This window comes from Aulonocara sp. 'chitande type north' Nkhata Bay, linkage group LG19 (assembly GCF_057382095.1).
Source record: "Aulonocara sp. 'chitande type north' Nkhata Bay isolate Kocher_YH1m ecotype deep benthic linkage group LG19, A_spYH_male_GT1.1, whole genome shotgun sequence".
Taxonomy (NCBI): Eukaryota; Metazoa; Chordata; class Actinopteri; order Cichliformes; family Cichlidae; genus Aulonocara; species Aulonocara sp. 'chitande type north' Nkhata Bay.
In genome coordinates, this window is record NC_141362.1 from 31,229,524 (window position 1) to 31,249,414 (window position 19,891).

At 41.6% G+C, this 19,891-nt stretch overlaps 1 protein-coding gene across 1 annotated transcript; it reads right to left on the reverse strand.

Moving 5' to 3' along the window:
- Positions 1-2,333: 2,333 nt before the first annotated feature.
- On the reverse strand, positions 2,334-18,834 carry LOC147307411 (RAS guanyl-releasing protein 1-like). Its single transcript, XM_086274810.1, has 17 exons — positions 18,546-18,834; positions 17,762-17,937; positions 13,141-13,246; positions 11,640-11,702; positions 11,421-11,552; positions 10,596-10,749; positions 10,220-10,393; positions 9,311-9,427; positions 8,929-9,204; positions 8,451-8,531; positions 7,712-7,816; positions 7,452-7,561; positions 6,865-7,009; positions 6,718-6,754; positions 6,198-6,329; positions 3,618-3,922; positions 2,334-3,534 (listed from the first exon to the last, which is right to left on the reverse strand). Exons 1-17 carry the CDS (start codon positions 18,677-18,679, stop codon positions 3,400-3,402), a joined length of 2,382 nt encoding a protein of 793 aa, XP_086130936.1. The 5' UTR covers positions 18,680-18,834; the 3' UTR covers positions 2,334-3,399.
- Positions 18,835-19,891: the final 1,057 nt, after the last annotated feature.

The window sequence follows — 19,891 nt, forward strand, 5'->3', positions numbered from 1 at the left end:
TGCAAACACAAAACAACCAAGAGGAATTATGTATTTTTTGGCTTTTCACACACACCATTCTGTCACTGTGCCTCTTTTTCTAAGCCTCGAAAATATATGCCTATTCCAAAGCCGCCTTGCTGGTATGCCAGCAAGATGAATAATATGAAGCCACTTCACTGGATATTTACAGGATATGAATTTCCTCACCCATAGGTTGCATTGTGTGTGTGTGTGTGTGTGTGTGTGTGTGTGTGTGTGTGTCCAGAAAGGGCAGCCTGATGTTTCTCTCTGTGTAAATGCACACACAGTGGTGCCCACACATTCATTACCTTCATATCAGGTTCAGACATAACTCTTCTCTTGCTATTCTGTGTTTACCTTGAGCTCATAGGTGCATTAGCTTGCATTAGAAACCTAAAACTGACTGTTTTAGGTTTCACTGACAAAGGTTGGAAAGAGGGGGAGGCAGCTGAGCAGTACTGTTTGCCTTTGCAGAGCAGAACTCCTCCACTTCTCTTCTCCCGTTACACTCCTCCGCTATCATCAAGGTTAATTAAAAAATGTAACCACAGCTTCAGTTTTAAAGCCACCTCTGGAAGATTCCTTAGAAAAAAACGTGTCTTTCTCTGCCTTTCCTGCACCTTCACTTGGGGTTTCTCTCTCTCTCTGCTCTTCCACAATGGTCCTTTGGCCATCATTAGAACTTGATGAACTCTGTTTAATAATCAAGGGAATATGTGGAGCTGAGTTTGGCTGTGGTGTTCCTGTATCCTACAGGCACTGCGGCGGTGGCGCTTGTTCGTGTTTGAAAGGAAAGTCCCCTGTGTGTGCTCCCGATGTGTTTTCTGCATGCTGTCAGGGGGGACATAAAATGGTCTGCTCACATCTTTGTCTGATTAGTTTTAGAGAGTGTGTTCATTAGACTTAGCACATTAAGTTAACTTATGGATATCTCACAATGGCCCAATTCCCCCAAGTACACAGCAACTGATGTCCCATCCATTCGCTTCCGCTTATCCTTTCCAGGGACGCGGGGGGCGCTGGAGCCTATCCCAGCTGTCATAGGGCGAGAGGCGGGGTACACCCTGGACAGGTCGCCAGTCTGTCGCAGGGCCAACACACAGGGACAGACAACCATTCGCACTCACATTCACACCTAGTGACAACTGATGTCTGGGTGATAAATCATTTCAGTCTGCCTGCTTTAATTGGTTGGTCATATTTTGATCTTAGTGTACGTAGAAGGAAGTCATACTCTGTATCACTTAGCCTACATGTGTCTTGTGGTCTCTTTCAGACTTAAATGCACCACAATGTGTTATGTTTACAGTCTCTGTTGGGTTTGTAAATGGATTTGTGTCTGATATATTTATCTTTTTGACGACTACTTTAGCACACCGGGGCAAAGACATTTCTCCTCTCAAGCTTTTATCACAGCCTTGATTGAAAAAAAGCAGCCTTTGAGATGACATTTTCTCTCAAGTTTAACACGTGTTCTTTCTGTCACTTTCTCTCAGCCAGCCATGGTATTGGAAATTATTCAGCATTAGTGTGCATGGAGCGTGGTAGACTCGAGGAGCTACTCCCCAGCAGCTGGATGTCACATTCAAATAAAAGTAAATTAGCTGTTACCACAAGGCTAGGCTTGGGAACTGCTGCTGTGCCTAAGAAGCTATCCTGGTCCAGGCAACAATACAGATGCAATATATGTGGAAATGCTTTATACTTTCAGATAGCTGCCTTCTTATCTGATGAAATACAGCTATAGAAATATAGACATGCTGAATCACAGCACCGGGAATATAGTAGTGTATAAATCACCTGCTGTTTGCAGTGAGCAGTGACAAAAAAAGAGAATTATTAGGTTTGAGTCCTTCCTCCTGCAACAGCAGACAGTTGCCCTCTCATTATCTACTGGCCAACATGTACTGTGGAGTCAGACTCATTACCTGCAGCAAAGCTCTAGGGACAGGCCAGATTGGCACAGTTGGCAGACGGGGTGATACATGCTGTCTTTAACGGTTTGTTTCAGCACAAGTCTGTGGATTCTTGCAAAACAATGTGTTGGAGATGTGCTACTTATTTTAACTAGTAGTGGATGTTGTTAAAAACGATATATTTTAAACCTAGCATTAAAAAGGATGTTATTGAAGTTAACTACCACTCATATTATTTGCAGGGCACATTCTTAGAAATAGACATACAACAGCTAACTCGAGCATTCACAGAATATACCTCTATGTTTAGAAACTGAAAACCAGCAATCACTAAAATGAATCTGAAAACCTTCTTATGGTGATGCTTTGGTGACTCCCGGTGGTCACACTGAGTAACACAGGAAAATGTTTACTATAGAATATGAATTATTTATTAGAACAATAAGAGAACAATACTGAGAAATAGGATGAACCTCGACATGAGTACAACGGCACAGTGTATACGTTGTATTTACAATACATTACATGTACATCACAAACACATATCTCAGCTCACAGTACAACACTCACACGATGGGCCACACTACATCAAAATAGCATGGCTGCACCAGCCATTTTTTAAGTATCAATATGAAGCCAACATAAGCATAAATAACTCCATGAAAGTACCACTATACTGTACAAAATGTTCCGATATCTCACTGTTCTTATGAAGTGTGTAGTGTTTCACACAATAAATATTGACAGAAGCATGTTGTGCATTGAAATGAGCAGTGAAAACAATATAAAGCAATCTGTACAACTTTCATTCTGCTGCTCTAAGCTCAGTGGGTTCCTGTCATTGCTAGTAACGACATGCACTTTTTGATGACCTTTTCCGCTGCTCACACATTTTACTGCAGCCTTTGATTTCCATTTTATGTTTAACATAAATAGCTAAGCTCATTAACTGATCAAGAATTGATCAAACACATTCTGCAAATGCCTTTTCCCCCTCTAAAAATACTGCATTCCTTCATTCAATGATGCCTTGTGTTTGCACACTAGCTAAATAAATTAAGTAATGCTCAAGCTACTGATTGTCACCTTTCTAAGCTGCTGAAAACATTAAAGGGGCTTGTCCTGTTTACTTCAGATTTGCAATTTAAAAAAGCCTTTTTTAAAACCATCTTCCCACTAAAAAGTAATTTGGATAAATGTGCATTTAAAAAACAACAACAAGTTGTTAAATTGCACCGTATTTAGCTTTAAAAAATCCGCCACCTTTAAAGAAATTCCTTAACCTTATTATTGGTGACACACAGATTTTCCTTCCTTGATAAAAACAACTTGTGCAGCGTATTCTCCTTTATATCATGTTATCTTCATCTCATTATACTGATAAATACTTGCACTGTTCATGATCAAATCAGGATTCATACCTGCTGCCACACGGAGGCAGCACCAGTCCCCTTGCTGAAGCATCAGTGTATGTATAAGTCTAAGAGGAGGAGTCCTCCTCCACTGGGTGGAGAGCGTGCCTCTTCAGCAATGTCTTTAGTATCTCCACCTCCCGCTCTGTCTCTTTTAGTTTCTTACGTAGTGTCTCATTAGCTTTACGGAGCTTCTGGTTCTCCTGTTAAAGAAACCTTATATTAAAATAACAAGTGGGCGATATGGTGCATAAAAGTAGAGTATAATTCATAGTGTGATACTCACCAGTTCCAGAGTTTCGTAGGTAGGTTTGCTCTCCTCCTCTGGCTCTTTAGGCTTTTGCACAACAGAAGCTCTGTTTTCCCATTTGGCACAGTATCGCTGTTTTCTTTGGGGTATTGGGCTGGGACATGAGGTGAGGGTGGGTGTTGCTGGGACTAAGAGAGAAGCTGAGGTGGGCGATACTTCAGGTCCATCTGTCTGGGTATGGCTATGGACTCTCCTAGGCCTCGAACTGGAAGTGACTGGGGAGTCCGGGCTCCAGTCTCTCCTGTCATCCGGAGGGTAGGGGAAAGGACATTCTTCTGAACCTGGGCAGAGGGACACGCTTAGTAATTATTTCTGTTCATTTCAAAATGCACATTAACAGACGGAAATAGCTATTGTTCTCATAGCCCTGTAAAACCTGAACCATGAGCTACATCCAACATTTTTGTGCAATTTATTGCTCACAGTAGCACTGCTTGTGTCTGATTGTATACAACACATTTTTCAAAAAAACAAAAATAAAAATCACGTTGATGATGTAGAGATCTCAAAAGCTCATGTATGAAATATGATGCAACTAAAATGAAAGGGCTAAAATTGTCTAATGATTCCTTTTTGCTGATCACGGTTGTCTTACAAAGCTTACCAATGCGTTTGACTTGGTTCATCAGCATCTTCTCACTGACAATCTCCATGCTATTGTTCTTTCCCAACAGGCATTGATGTGGTTTAAGTCCTATTTGTGCAACAGAAAGCAGCATGCAGTTTTTAAGTGGGTGCAAATCGGATCTGATTACTCAGCAGCAAGGGGTGCTGCTAGTTTCTATCCTAGCACCACTTCTTTTTGTATTCTATTCAACTAATTACTCTACGCAACTTTACGCAGATGACACTATTGTCTATACATCAAAGACCTCTGTTTTACAACCTCAACAGTTCTGCACTTTGACTTTAAAACTCTTCAAACCTGGTTCTCAGCTAACAAATTATTGCTTTGTAGATCAAAAAAACTTACTCTATGCTCTTTAGCGTAAAGACAAACCTTTAACTAAAATCTTTTGCCATAGCCTGAATATTTTCCCCTTCAGAAAGCAGAAAAATATTTACATTGCACTGACTCTAAACGTACTTTTAGACCACGTATTGACTTTAATATTGGTATTCATTGTTCCAGACACTGTCTTGTTCACAATATTAAACAGAGATTTGTCTCACTTGCCACGTTACTAGGCACACCTGTTCACTTATCACAAATATGTTTTAAATGCAAAACACGTGCTCTTCTGCATACAAATACAAGCAGATGGGCATAAAAGGAGCGGTCTTCTGCTGCCCTAAGGTCCCATAAAGCCCCTACTGCAATGTGGCTCAACGGGAGCTTTGCATGATGTATATGAAACCGACACATCTGCAGCAGCTGTGTGACACTATCATGCAAATAATGGACCTAAACCTCTGAGCAATGTTTCTAGCACCTAGTTGAATCTATGCAATAAAAAGGCCAAACCACTAGTGGGAACTGCTAGTGTACCTTATAAAGTGGCCAGAGAGTGTATATTACCAATTATGTGGTGGCTGTAGCTCAGGAGGTAGAGCAGGTCATCTACTAATTGGAAGGTTGGAGGTTTGATCTCTGGCTGCTCCAGTCTGCATACCAAAGTATCCCTGAATACGATCCTGAACCCCAAGTTGCTCTAAGATGCGTTCTTTAGAATGTGAATGCATGTGAATGGATGTAAATGCTAGATATAAAGCACTAGAAAAGGCGTAGAATGAATGGGTGTGAATAGTTGAATGAGGCATGTTTTACAAAGTGCTTTGAGTGTGCGAGTAGAAGATCGCCCATTTACCATTTGAACTACAGTAAAATGGATCTTCATCCTCGTAATATTATAAATAATTGTAGTAGATTTGGACATATTTTGAAATGTAACTTTGATTACCCTCATAGTTTAAAACATTCTTTGGTTTCTTTTATTTCATGTTATTAACTAAAAAGCTCCTCTTTAAAGTAACTTTTATGCCTAAAGAGCAATCAGTGATCCTTAAAGAAAATGGCTCAGATCAGTTATCACACCATATGACAAAACAGTACGTCAGAAAGACTCATTTTGAAAGAGCCTGAGTCTCTTAGTTAGTCAGCCTATAATAAGCAAAAACGAAAGTTTTTCTGCTCCAAATATAGAAGCATTTTTAAAGCCGGTGGGCAGCTTGAGTTTTACTGTAAGTGAAACTGTTCCTAGCGATAGATGGAGGGAAATCACCCTCACAGCAGACCTGACCTTGCGTTCAAGAATTGTTTTTTCTTACAGCTATTGCAAACTCTTTTTGGCACAGATGAGAAAAAAACAACTTTATTTTCTGTGCAGTGTCGGAGGCAGTGATTACAGGAAACAAAAACTGTCTCACCAATGAACAAGTGGCTTAAAAACTTTCCGCCAGAAGATGGCACATGATACAGAAAATTAGTGATTACTCCATGCCGGGTATTTGTTATTGTCTACATATTTGAGGTGAGATTGTGCGGTAACATGTGCAAGAAAAGCATGGCGTGATTAACAGTACTGAATGCGGGTGTACCCCATCAACACAACCCACCCTCTGAAGTGCCTGTGGTGACCGGCGTGGAGCTCGGGGTCGGACTGTCAGTGGCGTTGGTCACTTTGGTGTTCTTCTTGCACTCAAACGCCACCTGGTCCTTGCACAGCTTGTGGCAGTTCATCCCGCAGTCTGTGCAGGCCCAAAAGAATGCACGACATGTCACAACAGGAACCGAAGTTGATCTAGCTTCAATAAACTGACTTCTCACTTCTCTTTGAACACTATCTGTTCTGCAAATGCAACTCTCAGACTCTTGTTTTTGCATGCTTACTGTCAAGCAAACAAATAGTTCTCAGATCTTTAGAAGGACGGGGGAGGGGGAAGAAAATTGTGGTTCTCAGTGCAGTCTCTTTCTGTCATGTGCTGCAAGGTTCAACTAGCAACATGCAACGCAACGAAAAACCACACTCCATTTCACCTGCTCCCCACAAGACAGAGTGTACCTCTCCAAGTATTTGAGTTAACTGACATTTGGCCAGAGATACCAAAGTTACACGAGTGAGATCACCATATTCACCTTTGCATCTGTAGCCTTGCTTGATGACACCCCATAACTGTGAGAGAAAAGAGAGAGAACAACATTTATGTGACTAAACATAAAAGAGCAAAACCCAAATGACATTTTTTTTAGAAAACAGCACCAAGGAGGTTTGTGTTTCCTTACAAATCCTGAGCAGTTGTCACAAAAGGTGGGTTTCATGTAAGTGGTCTCCTGGAAGTTGTGGACAAAGCCAAGGCCCAGCTTGGAGCAGATGACACTGGCCCGCATAAAATAAGCTGTGATCTCCTCTCTGCTGACTTGGCCTTCCCTGAAAAAACCACAACACATATATTGTAAGCTGATGTTTAAAAGAGGAAACAGAGCTGTGATACAGGATGATTGCAAAAGAGCCTGATATACTAAAAATCTATTAATAGTAATAATTTACATGTTATTTTTGTAGGTTTTTTAAAAATTTTTCATTAATGTCTCTCCATATTTATAGATGGCTACACCCACTCATCTGCCCAGTGGTTGTAAAAAAAACATATACCACTTAGTGACAACGTTTTTTACAGCACCGGTTGCCTATCAGTTGTGCTGGTTTTCATGTACACATTTAGCGGCAGCTTTATGGTTAATTCCGCAGCTATTTTATGTTTCCGGTTGCTAAACTCGCCACTACACATCTACAAATGCCACTTTTGCTTCCTCTCCCCTGAAGTCATAAATAGCCTCTGAGCGAATACATGACCTGTCAAGAGACTCACTTCTCTTTGTCCATGACACAGAAGGAAAACGGAAAGCTAGCAGCGATTTTCTCAAAGTCCTCCTGATTAATGAAGCCGTTCTCGTCGTGGTCGTAGTTCTTGAACACGGACTGCGAATGACAACAAATAAAAAGCATTGTTGCTCAGTTGTTAGCGAACAATAGCGGGGAAGGCAGGCTGTCAGGATGGCATCATGCAAGAGAATAGTTGAAATAAGGAGGCTTGAAAACTGTGGAGGCTTGAAAAAGGGAAGTGCTTACATCAACCATTCTTTGCACGTGTTTGCTGATGGTTCGAGGATCGGGTTTAGGAGCCACTCCTGATGCCCAGTCCACAAACACGGGAGGTCTAGAAGGTGTGGCTGGCTGATTAAAAAAAAAGAAAACTAAGTCTCAGGAGATATGCAAAATAACATCTGACCAAAGGAGTTTCAGTTATCATACACTCCATAAAATAAGGCCCAAATGACGACAACTTTAAGCAATTTAATTCCATTTAAATCTGTTACGTAGGTACGATTATGAGGGCACAGACTCTTTTTCTGAGTGCATGGGTGAAACAACCAAGACATTACAGGCTAATTACTGCGCTTAAGTTAGTCAGTTTAACAAAAGCATAAAAATTCACTTTCAACAATGTTGCACGGATGTCAGGCTAGGCACTTTCTTATTTTCAGTCTTCAGACTAAGTAATTGCTTCATTTTTAGCACACACAAGAGACAGTGAAATCTATATTCTCATCTCTGAGAGAAAGCAAATAAGCCTTTGCTTCCGTTAAGCATCATTACACTTTTGCTTAACCAATCTCAGGTCCCAAAGAGGTGAAAGGCTTGCTGTTTCTGTCTCTTTGCATTAGGCCAAGATAAACAGCTGCTCTCTCTAAAGAAAGAGAGTGAATAATCCTGCTTTCCAAGACAATCTATTAGTTTGTTGATATGCTGAATTTTTCCAGCTGGTAAACAAATGTTTACTTAAATCGTGTCTGTTGCTATCACTCACAGGTGCTTTGCAGTTCTTGGGTTCCCGTGCATACGACAGTTCATAAATCTCATCCTCAGAGTAGTAAAGATCCAAGGATAGCTGCAAGACATTAAAAAGCCACTTATTGCTGCATGGAAGGTAAACAGAATGAGAAAAAGGTCTCTAGATTTCTCCTTGAAACATGTTTTGGTGAAGGTGAATTCAGGTTGCGGGGTAATTATTATCTCTTCACGGGCATGCTGTCATTCAAGTAGGATTAGCACACTGCACTCAGATAATACAACAATACAGCAATCTGAACTCACTCTCATTCACATTCAGCTTGTCACCCACACACTCATAGATCATAGACTCTAATCACACCCACACGAGAAAAAGACAATCCACATGCTGCACTCATTTGCATCTTTGTATGTGTTCAGCGCTACTTGCTGAATCACATGAAGCTGCATAACAATTTCAAATGAACCCAAAGTCGCCGCGAGCAGTTCGCTACCGTCAACAGGTGAACCAGGTCCTTGTTGGCATCCAGCCTGGGTGGGATCTGCTGGAGTTGGATCAGCTCGTTGATGTGGTTGTACAGGGCCTGGAGCTTCTGGACGTTCACCTTGTTGTCCTCGACATAATCCGACATGGCCTCATTGACTGAGATCAGGTCTTTGAGGTGGACACCCAGGATGGGGATTTTAAAACCTGTACACTTGTTGTAAGCTTGTCTGTAGTTGTCATAGTTTCTGCAAGAGGACAGCAGGTCTGTCATCTCGTTCAGTACCTGGGGAATGAAATCATTTTTATCATTGTGCTACAGTTATTTTTCTCCAGTATTTTGATCCTTGACTCTAAATGAACTGGACATCGCGTTGCCAGTTACCCTTTACCTTAGTGACTTCACTCGGTACGTGCGACGTGGTGTCTTTCAGTCTGGAGATTGAGCTGTGACATAGGCCTCCCACCACCGCCATTAGTGTGTTGTAGTTGTGCATAAGGTGCAGACTCTGGCGGACACGCACAAGAAACACACGTCAGTCCATTCACGCACACACACACACACTTATAAACGCGCAATTAAACTTGTTTCAGGTAGCCTTGGTTATATAATCCACAACAGTGGCATTACATAAGCCACTTAGATCATTGGCTTTTTCTTACTGCACTCTGATGGTTCGCTCTTTTTTTGGAAATGCTTTTCCCTCTCTTATTTTTTATAAATTCTCCAGTTCTTGCTGTCACTGGAGCATTATGGTGTGAAATTCGTTTCCACACCCGTGGGTTTCGAGGTTGACAGCAGTGAGCAGCAGCAGACTGGTGCATTAGTGTTGCAAGAGGTCCTCCAGAGTACAAGCCTGCCTAACGGCTCCCCAAAGCCAGTGTATCACTTCTCAGCAGGCTGCACACAGCTTCACGTTGGAGTGGTTTTAACAAGCCAGCTCTGATCAGAGACTACACTCACGAGTCATTTCCTGCTTTTCTTCTCCTACAAAGTCCTCATTGTTTAAGAGTGTTCCACTTGGTGACTTCATTAGCTTGCATTCAGATAATATTTTTCTATCGGTAAGATATTTGGATACCCTAAAAGCCTGCAGCACAGCTCCTGAGAATCACTACAAGCTCTCTGAATATGCATTACACAATTACTAACATGTGAGGGGCTTTCAGAGTGAGACAAAAGTCATATTAACACTAGTTAGATAAGGTGCTGGAACAACCGCACATAGATTTAAGCGAAGAGGAAATGTAAGCACAGAAAGTATATGTGTAGTGGAAGTGGGGGTTGATTTAACCACTACCTGTGCAACGTGGATAAACTTAGTGAAAACCTCAGCTCTCAGCTGAGCGGTTGGCCGGCTTAGCACCATCAGCTGAACCCACTGGGAGACACCGTTACACAGCGCAATGGAACGCTCCATCACGGGGATGTCCTTCATGCAGCAGCTGCGGATGTAATGCTGATAGTCTACAAACTGGCAAAGAGAGCAGAGACAGGAGCATAAACCGCTGCACGGAAACTGCAAAGCATTTCCTGTCAGGAGGAAACACTTAATGGTTCTTAGTAAATGTAATTAAAAAAAAAAAACAGAGAACAAAAACAAAACAGCAAAGTGTTAATGATAAGCTACAAACAGGTGCGCTTGTTCTTTTAAGTTGGTGTGTGTTTATACTCACTGATATTCTGCAGAAGGATTTAAATTCAAGGTAGGTGAGATGCTCGGCCAACTCAATGGGCTCCAGGTGGTCAAAAAGGAGCGACACCTTCCTCTTTTTACTGCTGTTAGCTTTAATCTTCTGGCTGGCTTTCCACGACCAGTCTCGTTCGGTTCTGGAGTACACAACGAAACAAAACGTGAATGCATCAGAAGAAAGGTTATGTAGCAGCAAAACTTCATAGACTGAAAAGCTGCAAATGGATTTCTTTGTTTGTTGATTCATGGAAGTCTCCCACAGAGCGTTTCATTACATTTATTTGCGGTCACTTCCTGGAGAGAAAAATGGTGCAGCTACAAAACGTGCAGTTTGGAGTTTTAATCTTTTAATTCTACAGTTCAATGATTTTAGCTTAACAAATGTAAGTATCTACCACTTTTATTAATGTTGCTGCTTTAGTATTGGGCTGTTGATCAGACACAATAAAGCATGTGCTATGCGTGAAACTGATATTTCTCACATTATATATAAAACAACTCTTTGCATCACTAATTATTAATTGGAAGATTATTCTCTAAATATAATTATAGTTAGCTGCAGCATCAATCTGAGTATTTAACTTAAAACTGTGCAGTCCAGTTTCATCACAGCAACCTAAATGATAAAAAACAACAACAATAAAAAATGGAAGATTTAGCATGCTTACTACGGGTCTGTGTTCTTCATAGTGAGAGTCTCTATTCTTGATCGTGACTGATTTCAGTACTTTTATGACTGCAACAAGCAACCGAGAGTTCTGTAGACCTAATGTCTCAGTTGGCCAGCTGGCCGGAGATTAACACTTACATCCATTTGGTCTCTAGGAGAGAGCAAAGTCGCTCCTGTCCGTGCTCTCGGATCAGATCCCGAAACTCATCCAGGCTGTCTGACAAGCTGTGGTGCAACCGGAACATCATCCAGAATTCCTGGATCCAGTGCCTGTAAGAGTAAAGAATGATAACAGTGTGAATGAGATGTAAAAACAAGCCAAATTGAACTCTGAGTCGGTGTATTTGTGGGACTGACCTGATGAGGTAGCATATCCTCTGGCACTCTGCTGGCTGCTCGCTGTCTACTGCCGTTTTAAACGTGAGGACTTCAGTTAAGGAGCAAGTGACATGAGCATAAACCTGATGAATATGAAAGTTAAAGCTTGGATTCACTGCTGCTTGTCTTGCCAGCAAGTTATTCTAGACAATTTTTTTCTGGAGTAAATAATGAACATATGGTTGATGTGACTGTGCAACTTCTTTCCAGCAAACAAAGTCATTAATAAAAAAAAAACTAAACTGAAAAGGCAAACACAGGTGACATTTGTTAATGTGGGAGGAGGCGACTGCATGAAGCAAAACTCCCGATGAGCATCACGGAATGAATCATTCTGGCTTACAGAGGTAAGAGAACAACATAATGCACAAAGAAACCGCAGAATCGGTGCCTCGTATATTGTAGAAAAACTGTTTTGCGACGGATCTTTAAACGTGCGGCAGTTTAAACAGTGCTGTCAGCTCGAAAGGCTATTATTTATTACGGAGGTCACTCTGCCTTCCTTTTAGCACATGTTGCTCAGAAAAACACCGCCCTGTGAATTTATATCCAACCGACTGTATAGCTCTGCGCTGGCAGGAACGAGATTGCGGTGAAGCACATAAAAAGGCTAATTGCGTCATAGGAGCAGAAGAAGTGCCCACGCAATTCCAAGGCCAGACTGTGATGAAGACTGTTAATGGCCCCCTGTGCCTCTTCCCTGATCCTAACCCACACACTGTATTTATTTGATGCATCCTTTTGGGTCTCGGGCACAGAACGAGAGGGTTAAAAATAGCAGAGAGGGCCATTCGGCCGTGCGTGCATTGACGTGGGTCTGCGCGAGCGGGGGGCTCTTTAGGCAGTGGAGGGTCTGTGTTTATATATAGCTGGAGAGAACTTGTATGTGAAAGAGGCAGAGGTAATTAACACCTGAAACCACAAGGCTTTCTCACCGTGGGGCTGATAAGCTCCTCTGAGGGGCTTTGTGATGCCACTGCTGTTTCCTGAATGAAAGCTGAGATTATAGATCCTCCCCACAAGTCACAAGGAATTAAAAAAACATGGGGTTTTTTTTGGTGTGAAGCAGAGAAAATAAAAAAGCACTGAACCAAACATTCTGAAAGAGACCAAAATGCTGAAAGGTAATAGACTCCCCGCTATTGAATACACCAGCTCAGAATAGAGGAAAGTTGCACACTGAAAGCAACTGATGTACAAAATCTAAAATGTCTGACAGGAGGAGCAAACACGAACTGCCACTTTCCTATCACATTTTACACACTGACAGCTACAGGCTGCATTGTGAGCCAAGTATGAACTTGACAGCGTGTTGCTGTTGACAACCAAATGAAAGCAGCACACGGCAGAACAAGTGGTCTGATCTTGGTCTACATTTTCTGCCCAGAATTGGCCGCTGATTTGTTTGAATCACGTCCCTGCCTTGTGACAGCAGCCCCCCCCCCCCCAAAGCTTTTATGATGCACTCCACAAAGGATATAAAAAGACGAGTTTGTCCAGCAGATCACCGGAGGAGATGAGGTGACGGTGCATGGTCAGGGTGATGTTCAGCAAGTGGCCGTTCCCGTTTACACATCCGTTTGCGTCTGCAAAAGAAAACGAACGCACACGTGCTCGAGTTAGGCGTCGCCGCTGTAAAGAGGAGGAGGTTTACAAAAACACACGCCACCCTCTCAGATAAAACCTGCTCTGATGGTGAGAATTCTTCTGCCTGCCTTTCATCAAATACAATCAACCAGAGCACATCACATTAAAATGTACTATTAGAGCTGCTTTTGTTGCTGTTGTTGTTTGATTATCAGAGATCAGATGGGGGTTTGTGGCATGGTTTTTGTTGCTTTTTTGGGGGGCTGGTGGGTTTTGAATATCAAATGACTCAAAGATGGTATATATGCACTCCGTTTGGCCTCTCAGGGCCACCGTACACACACACACACATACATACATACATATATACATATACATACATATACGTGTGTGTGTATATGTGTGTATTTTTTAAATACAGAAGCCGCTACTAGTACTAAGATAAACCCCCTTTTGGTTTCGCATCATGTTTAACTCAAATGTGGTTTTCAGATCCATCACACAGTTTTCTCACAGAAAGTTAATCGCATAGCTGATGATGTTTTGAAGGCAAACAGAATAACATGTTGCCATGATGTTTCTTGCTTACAGCAAATAAATCTGGATCAAAATGTATATTTATGTGGGGAAATGCAGGCCAAGCTGAGGGGGGAGTTTGAAATTTTGATATTGTGAACTAACAGAATAAACACACAAATTTTGCAAGCTATATAGATTTTGCATTCATATAATGTGAAGACCAAATATTGTATTTCAGTGTTTTCACAACTTTACTCAAGTGAAACTTTGTGTTTATAGACTCACGTAACAGTCTTTGTGCTCTTGCGTCTTCTGCTTTTTCTCTTGCAGCATCTGCTAAAACTGCAAATTGTTATTTCAGCTACTTTTCTGTGTGGTATCTTTGAGTTTCAGCAGCGATGCACACATACATAAGCCCCTCATTTCCTATAATATTTGTTCACTTCGCAAACTGGAGCCAATCAAAATGTGGGACATTATGTCAGCATGCTGAACAAGAGATAAAGGTGCTGTAAAGTCCAGAATAATATGAGACGCTTGGCCACCCTATCCCCAGCCAATAGTCTTGCATGCTAGATATGTTGGTGGGATGAGGGTCTATGCATCAATAATGTTAAAGAAATACCCTCCTCCTTCTTCATTTATTTTGTACTACATAAATCCAGCATAGACATTTTCATCACTTTACAAGAGACAGTTAGCTTAAACTTATGCCCACATTCTCGTGCCATTACCTTTCCGTTGAACGCTTACCTTTTCCTCTGATTGTGTTTACTTCTGCTGCTCGCCTGTCTCACTACCTTTTTTTTGGCTTCCTTTTTCCTTGCATGTATCTGACTTCCTCTCTTTGTATGCAGACCACCTTTCCTTATAATGCTCGTCTGACTCCACGCTATGACTGACATCTCGAAACCGCGAAAAGAAAGACAAATTTCTTATCAATGACCTCTTAAAATCGGACAAGATGAGCACAAAAAGTGATTTTCCCACACACTCAAACAAACCACTCATCTTCAGCACAAATTCAAAAATGACTGTATCGTTCCGTAAATTTGCGGTTGACGTAAAAAGGAAGTGAATTTAATAGCAGCTCTAGACTATTTGTGTCTTTCTTCCCCTGTGGTCCCTGAAAATGGGCTGAAAACCTTAAGAACAACATTTGCGAAGTCTCAAGCTGCGTGCTGTTTCCCTTTAAGCTTTGCCAGTGTCTTTACACCATCAAGGATATCAGGCGTCTGAGGACCCACTTTTAAACAATATCACCTTGGAAATACCTTGGACGCCATGGCAACATGTTTTCTAATCTTTGTTATCTGTAAGCAACTTGCCACTGCTGCCGCAGCTGACTAATCCATCCCTCATATCCTGCATCTGGTGTGTTTGTGTTTGTAACACGCAGGCTCTGCCATCTAAACCCAGCGAATGTCAGTGACCTTACCCTCCAAGTCATTAAGAGAGTAAAAGACACAAGAAAAACACAGGGCTGCTTATAAAATGACACATGTGATACAGGTTGCAAAAATTTGGTGCAGTTAAAGTTAAGACATATGCATGCAGAACAATTCCCACTCCTTCTTGGCATTTCTGGTAAACACAAATATAATAAGATTGCTTTAATCAAATTATCAGTTAATACTCTCTTAACTTACTAACACTCAGAGTCAGACCTACTGTAAAATAAAGCACAGCAGGAGGCTGTGAGTCTCCATAAGGCAAACAATTACGCCATACTTTTTTCACAACTTTCCAACCACTAACCCTCCCTGTGCAGGGTTAATTGTGGGAGGAAATCCCCTCCGGACTGGCTGTTAGTGACTGGAACATTAGGAAAGCTGCTGCCCGGCGAATGATGATAAACACTGCAGTGGGCATGCGGCCGGTGGCCTACTTTTAAGGTTATCTTCGACATTCATCGGCCGATCCAAACATGCACGTCATGTTTCCTTGTTTTGACAGAGGCTATCAGATTGGACGGTCCTTTTGTTTTAGAAGAACCCGAGTCAGATTGCCATCTCTATGTACTCTGGGCAAAATCTTCCATAATATTTCGGACTCTGTGAAACTGTGTCGACAACACTGTTTCCATTCGTGCTTTACAACAGTAATTCCCAAGCAGGAAAAAAGCAAACAAATAAACAAAAAAAAACTACTTAGATGGAGAAAGTAAAGTAAAAAAAAAAAAACTGCATATAAACAAATAGAAAAGGATGAATTAAAAGTGGATTTAAGTGGTTAAATAAACTAAAGGCTAAAGCTCTCTGAATATAAACAGCTTAAAAATGAAAGAGTAACTTAAACCGTTATCTAACAGCAAAAGATGTGAAATAGATGTTGTGATCTGTATGCAATATGTAGTTATGTAAAGTCATGAGCAAGCAAAATTAACACATTTTAACAGAAAGCCAGTTGTAATGAATTTTTAAAAAAAGCTAAATGTCATGGCTAAATAACCATTAATGTTACATAGCTACAAATTGGGATTTGATGTTAGTTAATGAAGTGTCCAAGCAGTAGATACATTGCAACAAAAACATTAAAATTAAATAAATACTGAAACATCTGCACCCGCATTTATGTGGGAGTAGATGGGTAAATAAATACAAAAATAAAAATATTCTTATGCGATAAACAAAGTGTTGTTTTCTTCACAGCTGTGAAGATTGAGACTTTCCATCAGGCCAAAAAACCCCACCACTGTTTCTTGACTTATATAGCGCGTCTTATTCTATTGGCTTATAAATATTTTGCCAAATTTGCAAAAAAAAGGCAAATTAAATGCAAGCAGTACTGTAATAAACAAAAAAGAAAGCAAGAACAAAAACAGAAAAAAAAATATGGGTGTGTTCTGAGCGGTCCAAGGAGAAAGATGATGTCAACAGCTATTGATCCACACCTCGCAGTGCTCTGCATTTCAAAGGTTGGTCAGCATCTGAGGACTACCGTTCAGGGATCTGACCTTTCAGCTCAGCCAGGCTTGAAGCTGCCATCCGGTAATCCTTCAAATAGCTCTTACGTGCACTCTCACATTTGAAAAGGTGGCAGGACTCGAGGACCTTAGGGGTCCCCTGTGATGTGAGTCAAGAGGACCAGAACTGTGATGCATTTTATCAGGAGAGGCTGTGCAAGGAAAACCCCAGTCATAACACATTATCCTGACAGAGAGACACTGTCACACACTGAGGGTGTAACTTTCAAGCGTACGGGGTCTATAGGGCTAAAACCCCTCCCACTGATTCTGTATCCTGCCAACGGGAAGCCGACTGTGATTAATACCTGCATCTTTGCAGATGAATGTAGTTATGAGATGTCATTTTATGTGCAGTCCATTGTAACACTTCTCCACTGCTCTTGCTGCATTTGCGTAACCAGGCAACGGCAGTTTGAAAGCTTGTCTCTTCAGAGATGCAATCACCATAACTCAAAGAGCACTCCAGACAACTCGATGAAGCCAATGATATCTGCTTGATTGATCCAACTATAGCCTACACAATCACTGCTGTGCTGTTCTTTCATTTAAGTACGCCCTCTATATATCATGCAGCCAGTGAAATATTAATGCACAATTAATAGAGTGCAGCAAAAAGCATTTCTAAAAAATTAGCAAGCCTCAAACACCGTGTCCCTCAACATTAAGGCACAAAATCAGACCGACAAGAGACTTTATCTTCAAACCATGAAATCTTACACTAAACAAAAATAAAGTCAGCCTTGGTAAGAAATCACTTTTTTACTTTCCAACACGAGGCACTCCCTTCTTTCTTTAGAGGCCTGCCTAAACTTGTTGCTGGTGAGAGAAAGTGGTGAGAAAAACAGACTCCTTAAGCTACAACATTCTGTGATCTCGCTTAACCTGAAGGTTTAATGTCTTCTGATATCCGAAGGACTGCATAACCTGTTACACAACCATAGAGCACAAACACCCTCTGGAGTCTTTTGTTCACTGCAGGACTTCACCTTGTAAAACAAACCAGCCAAGAAGGTCAGCGCTAACTTACCAAAAGACTGCAGGCAGGCTTGGATGAGCTCCTCCCAGGTTGCGCCCTTGGTGAGGTGTCCCAGAGGCATTACTGATTTACTCGGCGGGGTATGGGCCGGGCTAGGTTTGTGGAACCTGTGAGGCCGACCTGGAGGAGAAACTCTAGACCTGGAGGTGCATCCTTGAGTCACTCTCCTTGAGAAACACCAACACAAGAAGAACAGTGAAGGGCGGAGGAGGTACAGGAGGGTTAACTGCAGTGAAAGTGTGCCTTTCTCCTTTTGCTATTAACATGTATGACTGTACATGCACACTCCTTAAACCATGATTTTACGAGAGCACGGGTTATTAGCCCACACGCATGAAAGGATTTGTCCCACAGTCACACAACTCGAAGGTGTTATTTACACTTAAGAAACCCCCGTGGTGTGTTTTGCTATTCATTGTTCTCATTTCCTTCCTTTAACTTGGGGAAATACCGGCTGATTGCGGACATCCACATAAAACTCTCGAGTGACCAGAGCAAAGAGCTTACAAATGGAACAGTTTTACGCATGTAAGCGCTTCAAGCGTAGCAGGTCTGGCCGCAGAGAAGCGGGTGAACTTGAACACGCTTGTGCGCAATAACAAGTGGAAAGCATCAGTTTTTGACACCATTTTGGCCAAAATTCCACATTTACTATTAACAAATAGCTGATAGTAGGATTAACCTTCCTATACCTTCGATCAGGTGCCCACGTTTTCACCAGAGAAAACCAACCAGAAACTCCTCAGTAAAAGCACAAAAAGATGAGCCGACTTACGCTTCGTCTCTGCCCTTTTCCTCTGATGTTATACTTTCGTTTTGGTTTTCTTTTGACTGACATCCCATTGCGAGGTACTGGGCGACGAGCGGTTGAACTAGGCTGTCCATCTGTGTCCTCCTCGATGGGAGCATTACATCGCTCTGCTGGGCTCGGTGCGCCTCCGCGGTCTCACAAGCATTGTGCTGACTCGTCAATGAACGTTACACAATTAAGATTCACCCAGCCTGTCTGTGAGTGGGCGGCCGTGCTGCTGCTGTCGGGCTTGTCACTCACACGGAGTGGACTCCGCGCTTCACTAGTCATTATACTTGCGTCAAAAGTCGTGCTCTAGATTTATACTTGAAGATTTTAATCACGGAAGCGGCGCGGGGGGGGCTCGTTGAAGTCATTCCATCCAAGAAAATGAAAAGCACATGTTCCTATTATCTTTTGGCACTCTAACAATGATTTAGAACTTGATCACATATTATTTTTATTTTTTTAATTTTCACATTTTCCTGCTATTCCATAACAATTCACATTATATTCACATAACCAGAGGTTAAAATATCCCTTTAATATGAGTACATTCTGGATAATCACTGCGTAATGTGATTCTTCCTTTGGTTTACTAAAAGATGTTGTTTGTTCATTCTGCACAACAGGAAAGGGTGGATCTTCCTTTAACAGATAACAGAGGTTGCAGGTTCCATTACCACTACAGCTTAAATCAGGGATTGTGTTATTGTGCTGTAGGTGATCCAAAGAAGATGTTTCCTGAAATCTTTCAGGAGCTTTAGGAAGTCTTATCACCTTCATCCAAACGTAGATATGGGGATTATGGCTGCTCACATTTTACTCCAGAGGCCACGATTATATGAGATCTGAACGTTTTAAATTGAAAATAGTCTCATTAATTTTAAACTGAAGCCCATTTCTGAGATATTTTTCCTCAAGTGAGAAATGGATGTACCTGAGTTGGTTTCTAAATTACACTCAGGCCAGCTGGCAAGTTAAAGGTAAGAAGAAAGCCTGGAGAAGTTTGATCCTCTAGTTCTACCCCCTGTCATAAACAGATAAACAAATGATCATCCAAATCATACTAAATCAGCTCTGGAGCTTTGCATTTGAATTTTCACAACACCATAAAAGAAGGATGCATACACATCTGTGAAGACTGTGATGTAAGAAAAGCTGAGGCATCTCTGTCATGAAACCTATCTCCACTCCCTGTACGTAGTTCCCTTTAGTCAGCATGGCTGTGAGGGGAAGGTGCACGCCTGAACCTGAAAAGGGGGAGTTTAAAAACATCTTAGTGGATGATTATTGTTTCCTTCTGTAATGCTTGTTCATGACAAGAGATT

Excerpts from the sequence above, each read along its gene's own strand:
- LOC147307411 (XM_086274810.1), bottom strand. The coding sequence starts at position 18,679 with ATGCTCCCATCGAGGAGGACACAGATGGACAGCCTAGTTCAACCGCTC. Across the intron at positions 7,010-7,451 it reads TGTGTCATGGACAAAGAGAA|GGAAGGCCAAGTCAGCAGAG; the intron begins GTGAGTCTCTTG and ends TGGTTTTTTCAG. Across the intron at positions 6,755-6,864 it reads GTGACAACTGCTCAGGATTT|TTATGGGGTGTCATCAAGCA; the intron begins GTAAGGAAACAC and ends TTTCTCTCACAG.